At 51.9% G+C, this 19,959-nt stretch overlaps 1 protein-coding gene across 4 annotated transcripts in view; it reads right to left on the bottom strand.

Moving 5' to 3' along the window:
- bcas3 (BCAS3 microtubule associated cell migration factor) overlaps window positions 1-19,959 on the bottom strand; it is a 176,716-nt gene that overhangs the window by 130,551 nt on the left and 26,206 nt on the right. For all 4 annotated transcript variants that reach the window (XM_029844234.1, XM_029844237.1, XM_029844236.1 and 1 more), the window contains exons 14-15: window positions 12,702-12,835; window positions 9,354-9,690 (exon numbers count right to left, since the gene is read on the bottom strand). In XM_029844234.1, coding sequence (XP_029700094.1) covers window positions 9,354-9,690; window positions 12,702-12,835 — 471 coding nt within the window. The remainder of the gene's footprint in view (window positions 1-9,353; window positions 9,691-12,701; window positions 12,836-19,959) is intronic.

The raw sequence follows: 19,959 nt of genomic DNA, 5'->3' as shown, positions 1-19,959 counted from the left end.
ATCCGATACAAGCGGGAGGCTCCCAATGAGGACGGGACGCGCTCCCAAGACTGCGCGTGTCAACACGAGCGCGTCCCATTTGAATCGGGTGGGAAGAAAGCAACACAAAAAGAATACAGGCCTGAGGTCTGGAAAAGTGCTGCGGGGGGGCCGGGTTGGACAGGTTGAGTGATGATCGGGGAATTAGCGGAGACCTCGAACCCGAAGATGAATTTGCAGCTGCGAGACGGAGGGAAAAAAAGGAGCGGGGAGGACAAGAAAAACAATACCAGGCGCTCCGCAGCACTGGGAGCGTTTTATGGTCCCATTTATTTTCCTTACTTCCTTAATTCGGCATCCAAAAAAGATCAAGCCTTCTCCGCTTTAATGAGCCGCCCGGCTGACGGGATCCGACCTCGGCCCCGGACGGGCGCGTGTTTCAGAATCAAGCAAATGCGACGCCTCAAAATGGATTCCTGCTCATCCATATGAAAATGGACCTCTACAAGGTCGCCGACATTTGCATGACCCCCCACCCCCTCCCCACCCCCCCAACCAGAAAACGGAGAATTTGGCACTCGCCGCAATCGGTATTTCTGGGAGTAGCAATCGAAGTCCTCGGACATCAAAGCAACTGTTGCACCAGGAAGGAGAAATAACGACAACAGCACCGCAGGTAATTTAAAAAAACCAAAAAAACCACCAGGTGATGTTGGTGGGTCGGAAAACTGAGAAGGATCAAAGACCATAACCAACAATCCATCAAAACGAACATTTTTTCAAGAAGATCAAAGAAGCAACCTGACAGAAGGACTTATAAAAGATTTCAAAGCATGAAAATCATCATTTAATCATTGTGCCACCAGCAAACATCCGTCTCTTCCCACTTTCCTCCATTCAGAAGTTTCCTACATGTTCAAGGAGGGAGGGATTAAAGCAAGAGGAGGAAGAAGAATGAAAGGGGGTGGGGGGGGGGTCTGTTCTACCATCCCAAATCCCCAAAGCATCATTATTAAAACACTCACTTCCACGGAAAGGGGGGGGAAGAGAGGGAGAGGAAAAACAGAAGAGAGGAGAAGAAACACGAAGACAAAAGGGAAGAAAAGGAGGAAGAGGGGAATAAAGGAGCGGGGTTCCCCCCCCCCCCCGCCCGGACCCAGGAAAAACAAATTAAAAGAGCCTTTATAAAACACAGATGCTGCAAAAAAAATAAACTTCACCCGATTTAGTGTTTTGCAAAGGAATCAGACAACTGGTGGAAAAACCATCGGCTGCTTTTTGTCTCCTCTTCCTTCCTCCCCCCCCCCCCCCCCGTTAGGTATCAGCACAGTGGACAGATCTATCTCTTCACCCCCCCTCCGCTCTTCCCTTTGTGCGCTGATCCTGCTGGACTGCTATTTTAAGGCGGAGAAAAGCCGAGGTCAGGCCGGCCTGTGTGAAAATGGCTTCCTGCCCGGTCCCCCGCTCCCAAACCGCAAGCTAACGGGGAAGTTTTATTGGGAGTCCTATTTGGGAACTTTTTATTAAAGTTTCTCATGTCGAACGACATGAAAAAAAACACCCGAAAATCTCTAAAAAAGGCCCCTTTTTTTTTTTGAAATCCTAATTTTGTCATTACATGTGAGAGCTCATAAACTCATTGAGCGTTGATGGGAAGTGAATAGAGTTTGGAATTTAGCGAGGCTAATTTAGCGATAGCTTCCAAATCCACGGGCTCAGATGACACGACCCCGTCTGTGCGCGAGCGGTGGCGTGCACGACTACGTCAAGTCGCTGTTTATAAAAGGCTCAATTAAAGCCTCGTCTGAAGCTCCGCGAGTGGAGCCCCCGACATATACGGAACAGATGTGTCGTCGGGGAGGGACGCCCCGATCGATCGCACGCTAGTAGCACCCTAGCTCGCTGATGCACGCTCACGTTTCCACGTGTTTGGGCCTTCGGTCTGGGATGGCGGGAACAGCCGGAGGTCGTTCATGTAGCTAGCGCAGATAGCACGGAGCAGCTACAGCAACATCAAAGGCCCGGAACGCTTTTAACGGGAAGATTCTGGGATATGTGCACGTTTCACACTAGACTATATTTTAACAATATACATTTGCATTAAATATCATTATGAATTTTGTCAATTTGCAACCTTAAGGTGTGTGTGTGTGTGTGTGTGTGTGTGTGCGGAGGAAGCACGGGAAGCTTCTGACAGTTTTAATGTTAAAAACAATAAAAATTCCACATAGAAACTAGAAAATGTGTGAGACTGGAATAAAAAACCACTGATTTATGATGATTTACTGAGGAGGCCGTCATCAGTACTGACGAGTTCTCGTGAGTGTGATTATTTTAGATCACACACACCAATGACAGGAAAATTCCGTGTTAGTCGGTGGGAGTATCGGGAATAGTAGCTGGATAAATGCTGGGACTGTGCGGATGTTTTAGGGTTGCCACCAGGAACGTGAACAATTGCAGTTCTAATTGTTTTAGAACGCTTCAGAACTTATTAGACTTTGTTATCGCGGCGGCACATCTGACTTTATTGGCTGTTTTCAGAAAAACAGGATTTGATTTGATTAAATTAGATCCAATTTTTATGTTGTTGATTAAATTTTGTCTCACAAAAAATAAAAAATAAATTAATCACAGTTGGCAGGACAACGAGTGGGAGCAAAAAGAGTAAAAACAGGGATTATTTAGGTTTCTATTCAGATCCAATTCTATATAAAATATGAAATAAGACTAAACGCAGGTCTTCCTGTTGCAACACATAAATAAGAAATAATCCAAAATCTACTGACGGAGACAGGAAAAGCGTCACATTCCCTCATTCGTTTACCGTCCATGGATTGTCTGACATTTCTGAACGGGCCTGATCCGAGGATGATGGATGCAGAGCAGGGAGGGACGGAGGCGCCGCAGCTCCGGGGGCGTGACGGCGCCCTGGCCAGAGTCTGATCAGCAACACGTTTTGTCCTCCCGTTATCAAATCGGACTAAAATCGCAGGTGTCCTTCAAAAAGCCCGTGAAATACCTGCTGGACGGAGTCCAGGGCTTCTATTCCCCTTTTTATTGTTGGGAATTTAAAATCGAATTAAAAAATGAGTGAAAAAGGATGAAAAAAGATCAGGAAATAAAGAAAGCAGCGGCGGAACGTGCACGTAATGGTTAGATAATGAAATAATATTTAGGGAAACACTTTTAGAGGACGTAACGGACGGGGCGGGGGGAAGAAAAGGTGTGTGTCAGGAAGATGGAGCCAGGAAGATGGAGCCTCCGCAGGGGACAAAAGGAGGGATGTGGACCGCTATTGATTCTGCCACAATGGAGGGTTTGGGCTCTTCAGAGCGTGCACTTTTCACTCCGCGGAGGAAATAAGCTTGAAGCCACAAGTGCCGCCCGTGTGTGTGTGTGTGTGTGTGTGTGTGTGTGTGTAGCGAGCCAGCTTTATTTCTTTATCTCTACCTTCCAATTTTGCAAATCAAATAATGATGAGTGCAGCAGCGTGCACCCGCTGATAAGAGGGTTTAGCGGTTGCTCAGATTGAGTTATTAGGGTGCGTCTAAAAAGGACGGAGGGCTCTGGTGGGGCCCGGGTGCCTGCCAACATGTATACACTCCCTGCTGGGTGTATTTTGGGTTGCTTTAAAAGCCCTGAAAATACAGGGGGGCGGCTAATTCTGAGGGGAGGCAGCTCGCTCCGTGGCAGTGTGGGTTTTTTGGTGCCGAGTTCTCTCCTTTCACAGACTCCGGGGCCTCGGCGACCACCGCTAACGGCGGCTAGCTCACGTCGAGAGCCGAATCTTGGCGGTGCGGCAGGTTGACGGGAAGAGAGGCGTTTGTCACGTCTCCGTGGAACAGCGATGTGCAGCGTGGGGGGGGGGGGGGGGGCGATTCGGAATGAGAGCGGAGGATAAACAGAGTTACACACGTAAACGGCTGAGGAAACCAAGGGAAAGATTAGAGCTCAGACGTTCTGGCTGGAGGAAGTGAAGGCTTTTAATGAACGGTCACTTCCTCCAGCTCACACCCCTCCCCTACCCCAACACCACACACACACACACCGCCTCACAACAGCCCCAGAATCAGGGTAAAAAGCCGTGCAACACAACTCAGACCGTCCCTCCAAAGGCCTGCTCTTCTCCCCGCTCTCCAGACCTCAGGCAATCCTGACCACACAGCGCCACACGGAGGACAACTCCGGTACTGAAGGCTCGCGGGTGCCAATCAAATCCAGAAGTTACAAGAAGTTCGTGTTCGTCTATGACCGTGTTTAACTGAAGACAGACGCGAAGGACGTGCGTGTTTGTGGGGAGCAGAGTGATAAATTGCCTGACAGTTGACGTGAGTAGAAGTATGAGTTCCTGTTTATTCCTAAACGTCTCCGGAGCACAATGCAAACGCTGGTGGATAAGGTGGAGGAAGCGATGCTGCTGTCGCTGATAAAACGTGTGAAACAAGAGCCCCAGCGCAGATTTGTGGCGTGGACGCGCACGCCGCCGTCTCCCACATCTGCCTGCTGAACGGCTGATATTTGCTCATAACCTCTCAATACTGTTTTATGTATTTATTTTATTGAGCCGCGAGGCAAAAGCTCAAATGAAATGAACACAAAACAGCATGCTGATGTATTTAAGGTCTCTTGTAAGGTCATTTTATCCATAATGTAGCAGCATTGTTTAAATAATTAGTATAGTAATAATAATATAAATCTAATTTAGCATCGATACCTTTATTTATTCCCCACAACAGGAAGTTTTCTTGCCGACCGTGCTGATGTGTCGTTTTCTGTCTGGTGTCCGTGCGGGTCTACGGTCACGCGACATTTCCACGCGGCTCTATGACGGCGTAGATGGACGCCATGGCAACGGCGGAGGGAGAAGGGCGCAGCTACAAGAGTTTTAAGCTAATGAACATCTGGATGGGTAACGCTGCTTCAGAAGACTGATCCAAGACAGGCGGCTCATCCTGCTGAATGAAGCCTGGACCCCGACTCCGTCCCCCCCTCCCACAGTGTTTACAGGGATTTGGGATGGAAACGCTAACTGGCTGTGTTAAATCCGTGTTTAATCCCATCTTTGTGGAACAAGAGAGTTCCACATCGTCGACTGTAACTGTTTAACCGAGAGGAGCTGCACCGGCAAAAGCAGGGTCGCCCCGAGGTCGTGTACATACATGTCACACGCTAGCAGCTATGAGCTCATGTTTCCTTGGCATCGACCTCGGCGGAGATTTGCTGTTTTTCACCGCAGGACGATGACTGACGAGGGGGGGGGGGGGGGCAGGCGAGATGAAACACAAAAAAAGAGCCCCCAAACCCAAATAAGCAAACCGTCGTCCTCTAATAGGAGAAAGGAAGTGGCCCTTTATCAACAAGTGAATTAACAGTTTCCCGTCACACCTTGTTTTCGGCCTCCCTTTTTCTGTCTGAACCAGCGCCAGGGCCCACATGGCCCACAGGGCCCACAGGGCCCACAGGGCCCCGCGCTCGGACCACCGGGGCTCCTGCAGGCTGAGGAAACAAATCTGTTGCACTGACTAATAGCCTTGTGTTGATCTCTTATGGCAACCAAAGAGCCGTGTATACACACAAAAGGCACCCGTGCATGCGAAGAGAAATGTCATAACAGTGACGAGAGTGTTGGAGAGAGAAGGAACGGAAGGAGGAGGGGGGGGGGGGACCACTTAAACACTGCATCCAATTCAGAGACCCGGTAAATAGCGATAAATTATTCAAAAAGACGCTTTAAACTGCACATCCGGCGTTCCTCCTGACGCAGAGAGTTTGGGTTTTTATAAATCAGACGCTAGCTGTAAACGTCCTCCTCTGAGGGGGTCAGGAGGCGTTTGACCTCTGACCTTTCGCTCGGGTTCTGTCGCCTCCGGGATCCCCCGGACCGATGTGCAGCTCACCTGCGGCGCGGCAGAAACCCGGGCTATTAATTTGATGAAACGAGCAGGAAAGCGTGGAGGCCGGACATTTCTGTCAGCATTTATTGTACGTGCCTCCATAAACACCACATATTGCACTCTAATTGGAGAGCAAGTGGAAGCGCAGGCAGCTGTTTTGACCATCTACGGCTGCGGCGAAGGTGGCGCTCTCCAGAAAAACCAGGCCGGCCGCACAGACTGTTTTTCAAGCAGCGATAGAGAAGATAAAAGACTTCGGAACGCATTAACATTAGAAAAAAAAAAGGAAGAAGAAGAAGAGGGTTTTTCGATTATATGATGGAGTTGTTTTTGGAGCCCCAGCACCCTCTGCCCCGCGCTCACAACGTGCACGTACTGATCGGGCCGCGCTTTCAGGCACGGGACGGGCACCCCCGTGGGTCATCGCCTCCCATCGTGCGGAGGAAAGGAGACGGGGAGGGCTGGGGGGGGGGGGGGTGAGGGACGCAAATAGCCTGTCCAGATTTGAACGGGGACGAGAAGACGGCCGATTGCAGCCTCTATTTTTAGGCTTGTTGATGGCCCAGGCTGGCAGGCTGGAGAAGGATGTGTACTTTTCTGCAGTTCCTTCCCAAAAATCAACGCCGTCCGCGCTGGCGACAATCACAGAGCAGCTGTTGTGGCTAGGTGGCCCCCGGGGGCCCCCGCTCGCCTCGCCCCGCCCCCCCCCCGCCTCCTCCTGCCAGCCTGAGAACGCTCGCCCAAAACTCACACCCCAGCGTGCAAAAACAGGCGGAAGGCGGACCGCCCCGACGTGTTTGCATCCGGCGAAAATCGGGCGAAACGACGGCGGTTTTAATCGACGCTGGTGGCGGCGGTGGGAGGAGGGGGTGGCTTTTTTTTCTAAATTTACATGCGGCAGGATGTATGAGGCCAATCTGTCTTGGAAATAACAGAGGGAGAGACGTGCGCGGCCTCGCCCGCAGAGCGCTCGCCGCCGCGCTCCGCTCGCTTGTACTTTAGCGCCGCATAAATATACGGCCGCGCTGAAAGGTGACAATCATCGTGTCGGAGACGAGAGTTCCCTCCGCCCGGCTGATTTATCGCCCCGGCGATGACATCACGCACGATCACATCCACCTGTCCGGGCGTATCCAGTAGTAGTAAAATATAAACGACAGCTTTAACGTGCTATGGAAAACGCGCAGGTGTTTTTAGAGACACGGAGGATGTTCCCACATTCCGAACGGCTGGAAGGTGGACGGCGAGGGGCCAAACCGGAGGGCAAGGCAGGCGTGGCCTAATGAACCAGCTCCTGACAGCTTATCGGTCCTATAGGTGCCGACTCGCACTGGAAGGTGTTGAATGTTTAGGAGACGGCGAGCTGGTGTCTGTGGTTTGGAGAACCGCTGTGATGGAAGAGGTGTGATGTCAGACTCCAATTTCCTTTGGATTATTATATAAACTGTACAAGTCCAAATTTATGAAGAGCTCCCATTTTGTCCAGAGCAGGCTTCATTTTCACTGTCCACCAGGTATGTCTCTCTCTCTCTCACACACACACACGCACACACACACTGATGTATCACTGAGGACTAATTGTTGACAGGTGGCCTTAATGCTCTCCTTTGAAAGAAAGTGTGATTTACGAGCAGCGTCCCAGAGACCCCGGCTTTCAGCGCCGCTACTACCGACTTATCTTCCCTTCCCTCCGACACCCCCCCCCCATCCTCCTGTTCTATCTCTCCTTCGTTCCTCTCAGTTGCACCTCATTACTTGGCCCACTCACTTTCACCTCGCCGCCCCCTTTGATCAGTTTGTCCCGTTGCGTCTCTCGTGGCGGCCGAGCGCCGACGTCCTTTTAATGTCTGACGGCCTCTTTTTCAGCGCGCAGGAATGCGCGAGGATCATGGCGTCGGGGGTTAGGGAAGGGTCTCGGGTCTAGACGGGGGAGAAGACAGGAAGGAGAGAGGATGCGAGGGCGCCGCCGTTCAGGAGGGTGCGAGAGCGCGTTTGATAACGCGATGGCTTGACCCCGACCTCGTGGCCGCAGCGTCTCCCGTCACCTCCTCTCGCTCAGCCTGAGATAACGCACATAAAAACATAGCAGTCGTCTCAGTTTTGTGCTCTGACGCGGCGACTAAACCGCAGCGCGAAACACCGACGTGTGACCTGAAGTCTAAAGTTCGGTTTATGAAATCCATCTTACACCGGGGCAGTTTCGACCCGTTTCTTTGGAGGGTTATCGGTCTGTTGACAGTACAGCTAATAAAGCACAGGGCAGATTCCTGGAAACCTCCGAGTAGCAGTTACTCATGGGTTTAAACCCAGGTTCAACCCAGTCTGACCCTCATTCTGAGAGCTGGGCAGTGAGGTAAGAAGTTAAAAAAGTCACCGTGGTTCGTGGTCGTTCAGGTTTGTAAAAACGAAGCAAAAGCTGCAGAAAAGTTCTGTGGAATTAGAACCGCTCCGTTTCTAATCTGGCGCTTCTCTGAACAGTTTATCGCTCGTTCGCCCCCCCCCCCCTCCCGCCCCGCCAAAAATGGGTTCCCGGAAAAGCGCGATTAGTGCGAACCGTGATATTTTACGACGCGCGACACCTCGGGGGTCACGCGGTGCGGCGGACGCAACGTGTGTGTTTGTCATCTGCAGCCGTGCCAGACTGGGACACAGACTGGGACACAGGCCGGGACACAGAGCGGGACACAGGCCGGGACACAGGCCGGGACACAGAGCGGGACAGAGGCCGGGACACAGACTGGGACACAGACTGGGACAGAGGCCGGGACACAGAGCGGGACACAGGCCGGGACAGAGGCCGGGACACAGACTGGGACACAGGCCGGGACACAGAGCGGGACACAGAGCGGGACACAGGCCGGGACAGAGGCCGGGACACAGAGCGGGACAGAGGCCGGGACACAGACTGGGACACAGGCCGGGACACAGAGCGGGACACAGAGCGGGACAGAGGCCGGGACACAGACTGGGACACAGACTGGGACACAGTCCAGGACACAGGCCGGGACAGAGTACCTGGAAAAGCCCTACTGAGATGAACAGTGAGGGGAAAAAACAAATAAAAATCTGCACGGACGCAAAGTGGAACTTGAGCGCAGCCTGGGGGTGGTTGTGAATGTGTCTGATAGCGAAGCGTTAATCAATGACCCAGCCACTTCATCAACAGCCCCCGCAGGCCCCCGGCCCACGTTTATGCCGCCTTTTAAGCCAGCACCAAATTCCCTGTTCCCTGTGACCTGACGTGGGCCCACACTCTCTTCTTCTTCTGTGGTGGCACTAACATCTAACGCCACCGTTTGTTGAGGAACTGCTTCCTATTTGCTTTACTTTATGACTGAAAACAGAAGCACTGAAGTAAAATCCCTTTGTTGGCCTGAGCCTGGATTTAAGGTGTCCTGGACACGTTGGGAGTGACTCCAATATCAGACTAGCATGAAGTCCAGGAGGCTGCTCAGAGTGAACGCTAATGCCCCTCACCGTGCAGCGGCGACCCCGACGGGCTGCCGGACAGCCCCGGTATGGGGCTAGAGCGCCCTCCGATTCCTCCTCCTCCACCCAGGATGCAGCCGCCTCCTCCCACGCCTCCACCACCTGCTCCTCCTCCCACGGCAGCCGCCCGATTCAGCTCCTGCTCGATCTCCTCGAGGCCGGCGCTCTTCTGGAACCGAGACATTCGGTTGACCACCCGGGGGGACATGTGCGTGCGGGCGCAGGGAGCGCCGCCATACGGGTTGATAGGAAACACGTGGGTGGTGCCTCGGAGGGTGCTGATGGCCACCCAGCGACTGTCCTGGGTGAAACACATGTCCTGGACCTGGGAGCAGAGATCGAAACGAGCGGTTAGAGAGGCCGAAGGCTGGAGCCGTCAGATAACGACGTCCCTGTTTTAGAAAGGTTTCAGTTAAATAAATATACGCATGTGACAGGACTCGGTACCGGATCGCAGCCTGGATCAGCTGTCTGACGGATACACAATAATGCGAACACATGTCAGCTGAACGTAACACCGCTAATCACAGCGCTCTTCAAGAGCTTCGATGACATTAACAGAGAACATCTGGAACATCTGCGACCTTTACCTACTTCGGCTTCTTCCGTTTCAGTGGATATGAGCTGGATCAGAACCAGATCCACCTTTTCCTGTCCTACCGTAAAGTTTCTGGCGCTGCTTCTCCATTTACTGAAAGGTTCTGGAGTTTTGAGCCCAAGACTGAGTCCAGGAGCCGACAGCATAATGAGCTACTGTCTTGCTAAATCAGGCCCTGATCGTACGCAGACTCTTCCCTTCATATATACGTGGCTCGGAGCGGCCGCGCAAACAGAACCGAGCATATTGTAATTAAGATCCGGGGTTCCGCTGCATCCAAGTGTTTGACAAAACATGTCATTTGGTGTAAAATACTAATGAGGTTCCAATTAGGAAGGAATCAGTACAAATACTTTAAAGTTGCTAGATGAGAAACGTTGGATAATATCATTCCCTTCTGCCTGGGAAACTGCACAGACTCAGAGGGCTTTTTTTTATTTTTCTTGCACAAAAAAAAAGGAATGCACATCTGGAAGTGTATCTCTATCTTTACCGGCGCTTTAAAAGCTCCCGGCAAAGTGAAAATGTGCAAATGTGTACGTTTGACTGCGGCCAAAAACCCAGAAGATTTGACGGCGTCCTTTGTTAGGTCTTCCCCCTCAAACAGGGAGCGACTCAGGAGCAGACGCTTGCAAAGATAGGATCTCCCGGAGCATGTCAGACATGCAGGGAACCAGACAGATCGACTGCGGGAGACAATGCCAGTACGGGACGGTGGGAGAGGGAAAAATGCACCGACACAAAAGAATCAGACCGATCGGGTGATAGCGCGCTGGATCCCCGTCCACCGTTTGACATGTTGAAGGAGGCCGGTTGTGAGGAAGGTGGACCGGGCTGGATGGAAATTAAGACGGGGCCCAGCAGAGGAGCTCGGCCCGCGCTTGGCGGGCAAATCAAGCGAGCGTTTGTACCTGCGGGCCGGTCTCATCTTTCACCGGGTCAGGCTCGGTAATCGGCCCCGGCAATGACGGTTAATGGGGCATCCTCGGCATCCCAGACAGCGGCCTTGCTCCGCCTAGATGAGTGAAAGAGGAGGCCCGACCGGGCCGGCTCGGAGCTGAGAAAGAGCTACTTTGTGCGCGCCGTAATGGGTCGTCACGGAGCTGTCAGGGAGCCCAGCGCGAGGGGACCGTTTTTATCGGGCGGGACATCGGCTGGAAGGCTGCAGTGGCGGTGTGACGGCCAGCTACTGCAGATATCAATCAGCCTGAAATGATCTTGAAAAGGCGGAATGTGAATGTGTCAGTGTGGAGGTTGTACATTCCACGTGGGGGGGCGGGGGGGGGGGGTTCTGGCCTTCCCTTCTGCAGGAAGACAGACGCCAAAATCTGTGATTAATGCGTCTGCGAGCGAGGAAAAGCAGAGGGTAAGAGCGCAGGGTGCCGATGCTGAGCGCTGCTTTCCCGTCCCTGTTAAAAACGTGGCGATCGGCACAGGCCCGACACACCTGACCGGGGAAACCTGGCGCCGGAGAAACGGCTACCGAGAAGGAAAGGGAGATTTGGGATATCGGATTATGTAAATGAAGGCAAACACAGGGAGGCGAGACGCAATCACAGCTGAAGGTACAAGGCCTGGAGAGCTGCCCCCGTAACCTCGGCGACAAGCCCTGGCCGCTTTGCCCCGTGGCTCCACTCTCATCTACATTCTGGCCTTCTTTCAGCCTCTTACAGCTGTTATCAGCTGCGGGTGTGTTTACCTGGCCTCGGGTCACTGACAGCCCGCCGCATGTTTGACCGCTGGAGACAGATAAGGCGTCTCCCCACCCACCTAACTCAAGACTTTATCACTCCTCGCTCTGTGTCTGAGCATGTGTGTGTAAGAGAGAGAGTGTGTGGCGATAACCCCCTGGCCCAGGCACTCGGCTGAGGCCGGCTTTCAGTGTTTACAGCGGGTCAGATCAAAGCAGGCTCAGCGTGCAGCCGGTCAGCGGACCTGCCGTTTGGTTACACATTAACTCCAGGCAGGCAGCCAGAATGTGTGTGAGCGATAGCGTGTTTTCCTCGTCAATAATCCTGAACCCAACAAGGCCCGAAGTGGCTTTGTTGGATAACTAAGAAAATTTACAGCCGAGACGGCGGGAGGAACTCGGAGAGCTGAGATGTTGCCGCTGTTGTTGCCAACTGGTGGTTTTGCTTAGAACCTCAGCAAAGGCCGCGTCTCCACGCTCCTGCAGCTGTTTCTGATGAGGCGTTCGACACACGGGCAGATTCTGCTGAGGTTGTTTCAGATTATTAAAGAAAAAAACCACCTGTGCTGACTTTCACCTGGATATTCAGCATCATTTATGCACGCGGCCACGCCTCCTTTCTGTCCAAATGGGACAAAAACCGGAGAAGGTCACAAAGCTCTCTGACCACAGTCGTGTGTCCTATGGCAGCAGGACGGGAGGACACACATGATGACTGCTGTTCCAGTCGGTTCAAAGGACAAACGGGTGATAATGCGCTCCAGCCTGGCTCCGCGCTGCTAACGAGTGTAAAACAGAACCAATAAATCTTGAACACACCCACAGACAAACAGCAAGAATGTTTTTGTTGGTAATCTTTGGCAGCGGCCGACGTTCTCCCATCATTTCTGTTTTAAATTTGCTGTGGGAAACATTTTAAGCTGAAGCCCTCTTTATATAAACAGGCTTGTTTTGGGGGTTCGGGGCACTTTATTTAATTAGCTGTACAAAAAAAACCCCAACTAAGCAGCGTTTAATGTGTGTGTGTGTGTGTGTGTGTGTCTCAGACCTTGGCCTCCGTTTCCCCTCGATGTAACGTATAGAGATGGTGCACGGCGCTCTGTGAGGACGCCCAGGGGTGGGTGAGGATCTGGAAGACGTGGAAATCGTGTCCGAGAGCGTCGGCAGTCACCAGGAGCATCCCTGCAAAGAACACACGGGCTTCAGGAATCACGGCCGTGACGCCACCCTGTCCTCAACGTGCAGATATGATTCGTCTCATCCGCTGGTTTCCAGTTCAGCAGCTGCCATCTTACGGCACAACGTACATTTGGCTTTTGCATTCGACAAATGCAACCCCTCTTTTTTGCCCAACGCAGATCAATTAGCCAAATAAATAATAAATAAGCTGGGAGCGCAGTCAATAAATGTGTTTTAAATCAATCAAAGCTGCTCCCTGAGAGGATTGCTCGTGCTTTCCCGAGTTGTATTATGAGAAATCTAACAGCAAAGTGACTTGTTAAAGGGACTAAAAGGCAGAACAACCCGGTGCATCACCTCCAACTGGACTGGAGTGAATTCCAAAGCTCAGGACTCTGCGTGGTCCAGCGGCAGGTGTGTCCAGCGTGTGTGTTCCACCTTCCACACAGGCGACGCTAGCTAGGCAGCGCGCTTCTGCCACTTCCTGTTCCATTTCCTGTACCCCTCTGGTTTTTAAAATGTCTTAAAACTGCATTTAGAAGAGAATTTGTGCATGTTTGAACAAGGAAACTGACACATTAACGCCAGCGCTCATCAGCAGACAAGATGATGAGTGTCTAGAAAAGAGAGAATCGCATCCGCATATGGTTATGGGTGTGTAACCCGCCCCCTACCGGTGACATGCCCGTTCATTTGGTCCTCTTTTATTTGAAGCTCGTCAAACTCCAGAAAGTATAGGCCCTCGCCATAAACAACATGCTCAACAAACCACACCAGAACAAACGTGGAGCTAAACTGGCCCGGCGTGGACGAACGCCACACTGGAGCGCAACCCAGAACCCATCCCAGAGGTGTTTGGAGATGCTGCAAACAAACCCCGGCCCGGCCCGAGCCAGAAAGCTGGCGGCGGCGCCGCTGATGCAGACGGGGGGGATTTGAAATAAATGTCCAGACCTCGCATCTTTGACGACTCCCAGGCACGAGTGATATTAAAGTAATTAGTAATTTCCCTTTGAGTTTTTCACAGTGGAATCTTTCATGTGGAGGCTGCAGTAGGTTTTAATTAGTGGCGGGGCTTTATTGGGTGGCACGTGAAATGGGAAAAGAGGAGGCTGGAATGGCGCGGGATTAAAAGGACTCGGCAACACGTGACGGAGATGGAAAACACTTCTCCGGGAAGAAGAAAAAAGCAAGTGCGCTGCTAAATGCTGCACATGATTCATAGATGAAAGCTTTGGTGAAGGGGCGGATTGTTTTTGGGATGCTGCAGGGAGGGAGGGACAGATTGGAAGCACTCTCGAGGTCATGCAGGTTACCAGAGGTGGAGGGGAAAACATCAGAAGCGCGGCCAAGTGAAGTGTGGATTAAGACGGCGGTTAGCTATTCATGCTGTATCAGAGCGACCAGAAAGCCATAGAGCTGAGGCGCAGGGCCCGTAAACTCTTCAAAACCCACGCCCCAAACGAGGTGCCAAGCCACAAGAAGAATTTGCGTCAACTTGGAATACAGAGGAAAAAAGAAAAAGAAAAAGGACGGGGCCCTTCTAATTATAGAGTCTGGAAACGGAAGCGCAGGGTGATTAGGAGTTGAGGCGCTGCGGTGTGTTTATCTGGGAGCTTCCTCTCCCTCTCCAACACTCGCTCCCCCACACTCCACTCCACTTTCTTTCCTTCCTTTCTTCCTCCTCTCTGTCTCGGTCGGGCCCTGCACCACCCAGAGGCTGGAGGGGAACGGTCCTTGGGTTTCTGACGGATGAGAGTTGGCCGCGGTCCTCCGGCCGGGGCCGGGCCGCTCTCTTCTGCTGATGGCACAGTCTGGGCTCCAAAAAAGCAACAGCTCAAAGGACGGCTCTGGGAGCACAAGTGGCCCGGGACTGGGGGGTTTTGCGGGCTTGTTGAAATACAGAGGCCCTCGCTGTGAGGCGTCAGTGGGTTAGCCTGCGGCAAAGCCAAATTAAAAAGCAGCCGAGCCGTTCGAAGAGTGAAAAGAGAAAGTTTCAGGGAAAACAGAGGTTGGCCGGGGCAACGCTTGACACATCCTATTTATAACACCTCCACGCAGAGGTTACAGTGTTATTTATGATGTTTTAATACCAAAATCCTGGCACAGGCACTCGGGCTAGCGCTAAACTGAAAGGGATGGCTTCTAATTTGCCCTATGTGCAAGACAGACGTGCGGGACGCGAGGGACATGATATAATCACTTCCCTAAATATCCGGATCGTTTGGCTTCTTTTCCTCCCTAAAAATGGGGTTTGTCTTGTTTTGCTACAGGCATTAATGTCCCATCGCTGACCATCCAAACAGAAAACATCTGCTCGGTCCCAATAATAGTGGGAGGATGTTTCATTTGCAAAAGTGGTGGGGCAGGCATTAGTTCAGAGGCAGATGTGATGAGAGAGAGACACTGGCAGAGAGAGAGAGAGGGAGGGAGGGAGGGAGGGAGGGCACGACTTGGCAACACAAAAGGCCACAACAAAACTAGTACCCTTTCTAATTAACAACACTAGGCTAAAGAAAAGCTTTGAAAATCTCAAAAATCTCAAATTAGAACCATATGGAAGACATAAAGCTCACAAGATGGAGTACTTCAGGGACTCTGATAGCTCACGGTTGCTGGGACACATAAACTTCAGAGCAAATGAGTCCATCACGCAAATGAAAGAGTATCTGCTCGGTCTTCAGGAGTGGCAATTTGTGGGGAAGGATGGCGCTTTTTGTGTGACTGGAACATGTGCTGGGCGGGTACAACACGGAGGACGCCGCAGCGACGTCTCACACCAGCGTTCGTGCTGTGGCGAGGGAGCTGACCACCAATACGCATCATCGTTGACGCCGATTGGTCCATTCAACCCTACTTTTCATTTGTAATTGACTGATTTTGGTCACACGGACCTCAGGGTTCAGTGACTATAGAGCGGGGTGTTTACATATTTGTTTGTTTAGAAAGGAAAGAGAGGTGGTGTTGTTCTCCTTCTGCCCGCCATTGGAGCCGGCCTCTGGTCCTACTGGACCTGCGTGAACTCCGCCCCGACTCACTGCCCACTAATCCAGAGTCCCAGTGAATCCTTTTCCTTCGCTTTCCTCTGGTGTTTTTCCCAGCAAACATGTTCTCACAGCAGCTTAAAGAGAACTTTAACACCAGCGCCCTTTTGATGCCATGTTTGAAAATCCCCAAAACAAATTGTGCCTGTCCACAACCCCCTGATAAAGAATTTGGGGCTGTGATCAGCACTTAATCCCCTTTCTGAGCAAACACGCAGACACCGGGGCTGCGGAGGAAAGCTCCTCGCATTTCCTCCGCCTCTTTTAAAATACTTAGACTTCTGTTCGGTCGCGTTAACTCACAAAATCCCTTTAAACGTTCACCGCCGCTGGTCAGAGGTCCGATTTCACACCGCTGCGACCGTCCGCTGACCAAACACAAAGAAAAGAGGAGCCTGCGCATGTGTGGCGGCATCAGAACATTTGGGTTTTTAATTTCAGCGTGAAGAAAAAAAAGCTTGGCAAACCAACAATGGCATGAACCAGCTGTGTGTCAGCAACACACACACACACACACACACACACACACACACACACACACACACACACACACAGAGGACGCCATTTAAATTCAATCGAAACGACTGAGATAAAATACCCGCGTTCCCCCGAGAATGGACCTACTTTGAACACGGAGAGTCAGGTTTCGGCATTTTCGGGACCACAAACTGGGAGCGAGTCAGACAGCGCTGACGTTCCCGGACCCATCAGGAAAGGATATTAGCCGGTTTTATGTCTCTTGCTGCTATTCCAGCTTGAATTGGACTGAATATTCGGGGGCGTTTCATACATATGCAACACCATTTGAACTCAGTGCATCAGGTGAAGCCACAGGGATGGGTTTTTCCATAATAACCTTAACATTATCAGTTTTAATATGAACAATAAAGAGGCAAACCCGACACGGTCCTGAATCAGAACCATCTGTCGACGCTGTTGCCAGCACAAACAAAGCAGAGGTCCGATCACAGGAACACGAACACGCCAATTTACATCTCCCCCATCACGCCACCCACCTCCACACACTGGAAAGAAGTTACAAATGAGCTGCAGGTCACCACCGCGCGTGGGCTGCGAGCGAATCCATCGTACCGGGGAGTCTGCTGTCGGAGGCGGAGAGATGAATGTCCGTCCTGCGAGCTTCCCCGAGTCCCCCTGGCCGCTCCCACTGATAGCAGGTGACCAGTCACCGCGTTTCAATCCCAATAAAACCACTCTGGAGTTCAACCGTCGGCGTTCCCGAGGCCTGGAAGTCACAGGTGATTTATTCTAAACGTTCACCGCCCGTAATTCCTCGCACGGAACAGTTAGTGGCACTGTCTCACTGGTGAGAAGGTTCCCCTGGTCGTCTTTTCAGGACAGTTTGGATACATCAAAATAAGTTATCAGCGAGGCTCGGATGGAGCCATGCGCTCATGCCTCGGGACATTGTGGCGCGAGACAAACGAGGTGAATTACAACGTTCTGCAGAGACCCGTTGGCCACGCACGGTCTGAAGAGACGGATGACAGGAGGAGGCGATAAAAGAAGCTAAAGCATCTGAGTCATGTCAAAGGTTGAACCGTGCGATCAGCTTGGTTTCAATCCTTCGTAGGAGGAGCAGGAGGAAAAGCGGTGATTGACAGCTGAGTCCTGCTAACAGGACGCTGGACAGGTGGAAACTGGATATTAGGGTCGCTACAGCAGCGTGCCTGGATATCTATCCCAGCCCCTGGCTTGCATAGGGGTGTTGCGGGTATAGTCACCACCTCACTACTGCACGCCGGACACCACCAGCGTGCACACCCCTCCCCAGCGCAGGGGTCCACCACAGAGCAGGATAATATGCAAACCACAGACGCCTCCAGGAACGACTGGAGGAACGCGATAGCATTCCTGGAATATGGTGGATGGAGCTGGCCTCACCCCAGTGAACCCGAAGGATCCCGGGCAGCGTTTCCAGGTAACACAGGACGACCTCAGACATCCGTTTTCCCCGTCTCGACATGTAATATGGTGGCATTTTAATGTCGAGGCCGACCGCCGCGTGTTTGGAGTCATTTCCTGGTCTCTGACTCAGGCCTTGGAAAGTTTGTAAAAGACTGAAAATGCTCTAAATTCAGTCCCCAACTTATCAGTCGGGGAGGAGCGAGTTTCCACTGGCGGCGCTGAGAAGGCTCCGGCAGCGAGCGGCGCAGTAAATCAAGCATCGGTACCAGCTGCGTCACACTAATTACTGTCTTGGTGTGAAGACACGACTCAATCCATGCTAAATGTGTGGCTATAAATGTGCGGCTGAGAGAGGACGCCTGTGTGCGGGGAATTCCCCTCGTGTTCAACATGTGCGTGCGGGTCCGGGGGTTTTTGTCGACGGCCTGCTTTCTTTCACACATCAGTGGGATGGAGGGACAGAGTTATTACACCACGGAGAGTTGTCCTGACGGTGCAGCTGCCTCCATGGTCAGGCTCAACAGGCCAGCCTATTCATTAGATGGGCCCGCTCCTAAAGCAGGGCTATGGTTTATGGGACAGTTCAGCCTTGATTCATCAGACATTATTTCTGGCTTTGATGGAAAATTAAAAACACAGTTTGGATTTTTCTTTTTTAATATAGTCTTATCCAAAGGCAAGACTGGAAGAATTCTGTATGTTCTTCTATATGCCAACAGCAGAGTGGTGCTGCATAGATGACTGTACACTTACTCATTATTAGAGCCAACTTCCCAGTTATTCCAGGCCAGTCCAGTCCAGTAACGAGGTTCTGATGCTGTTACCCAGCCCTAAAGAGCAGGACCGGTCCAGTTTGCTGCTACTTGTGGACTATTTCGAGAGGTCAAAGTCTGCAAAGAGAACGAACTAAAGAGGAATCAGACGTGGCCCCCCCCCAGCGCGGAGCAGAGGGCGGCGACTCCTACGGTTTCTGGATCAACTGCTACATCTAGTGCCAGTCACAGTCAAAAAGTCACGCTCGAGTTGTTGGACAATATCGCAGTCGTAAAAATATGAGCGTGTCCTGACCTTGGCGCCGCACCTAACAATCAAGTCAAGGATCGTTAAGGACAAGTACAGAGGACGAGACGTGAAAGAAAACAAGCAGACACACATTGCAGCTGTTAAAGAGGGCGCTTGGCCGCTGCATTTCATCTGCGTCCCTCTAATTACACCGCCAAGAATAGATCCGCGGATCCGCCGAAGCGCCAGCCGCCACACCAAGACGCGGCGGTCGCCGCTCCGCCCTCTGAACGGCCTCCAACACACACAAGCCACTGGGGTTTCTTACATAACTCTTCCCAGCCAAGACTTCTGGCCTTTTCAGCCTCTGTTGGAGTCAAATCATTGTTTCCTGCTCAACTCTTGTTTGGGCTTGACCGCCGAGGAGGAGGAGGCGGGGGGGGGGGGGGACGGACCTTCGGCGTGAGCAGGAGGGCGGTTCGGTCAAAGCCACGTCCCTGGAGCTGGAAGAGAACTCAGACCACTGAAGCCATCGCTCAGGATTTGGGGGCTCTGATGAAACTGCAAAGTCTCTAATTATGGGACGCTCGATGGCAGGCTCCTCTGAGAAGAAAATGAATTAAACTGCGATGAAACTTTACACTCCAGTGACTCTTTAACCTCACTGCACATGCTAACTGCGACCTTGCTCCAGTCCAACAAAGACTCTATTTTTAGGGCGGCCGTAATCTAAACACGCGTTAAATGCTCAGAACTGTCTACTCAGCAGTTTGAAGCCAACGGTCACATGTTCTGTGATCACTTGAGGGTGGAATTCTACACACATGCATATATTTTTAGCTTTCATAAGCAATGACAGAGAGGTGGAGAGATGCTAAACCGGGGCGCCCAAATCCAAGGCCGGGTTTTGTGTCCGACTAGCTTTCACCTGAGATCCCAGGTTCATTGGAGGACTGGTACAACAGAAAACCCGGCTCTGCTCCGGCCCAGGACCTCACCTATTCTACCTTCACGTGCACGGTTCATAACTGGACTTCTAGGTAGGAAAAGACCGCTTTGACAAGCGCACGTCTTTTAACAAACAATAAATACACATCGTGAAGGTTTTTGCAGGTGGATCTACAGCGAAAGCGTCAGAGATGAACGCACGCA

Source organism: Takifugu rubripes, chromosome 11 (genome assembly GCF_901000725.2).
Source record: "Takifugu rubripes chromosome 11, fTakRub1.2, whole genome shotgun sequence".
In the NCBI taxonomy this organism is placed as follows: Eukaryota; Metazoa; Chordata; class Actinopteri; order Tetraodontiformes; family Tetraodontidae; genus Takifugu; species Takifugu rubripes.
Note: the sequence above shows the minus strand (reverse complement) of the source record. Positions and strands in the feature narration are given on the sequence as shown.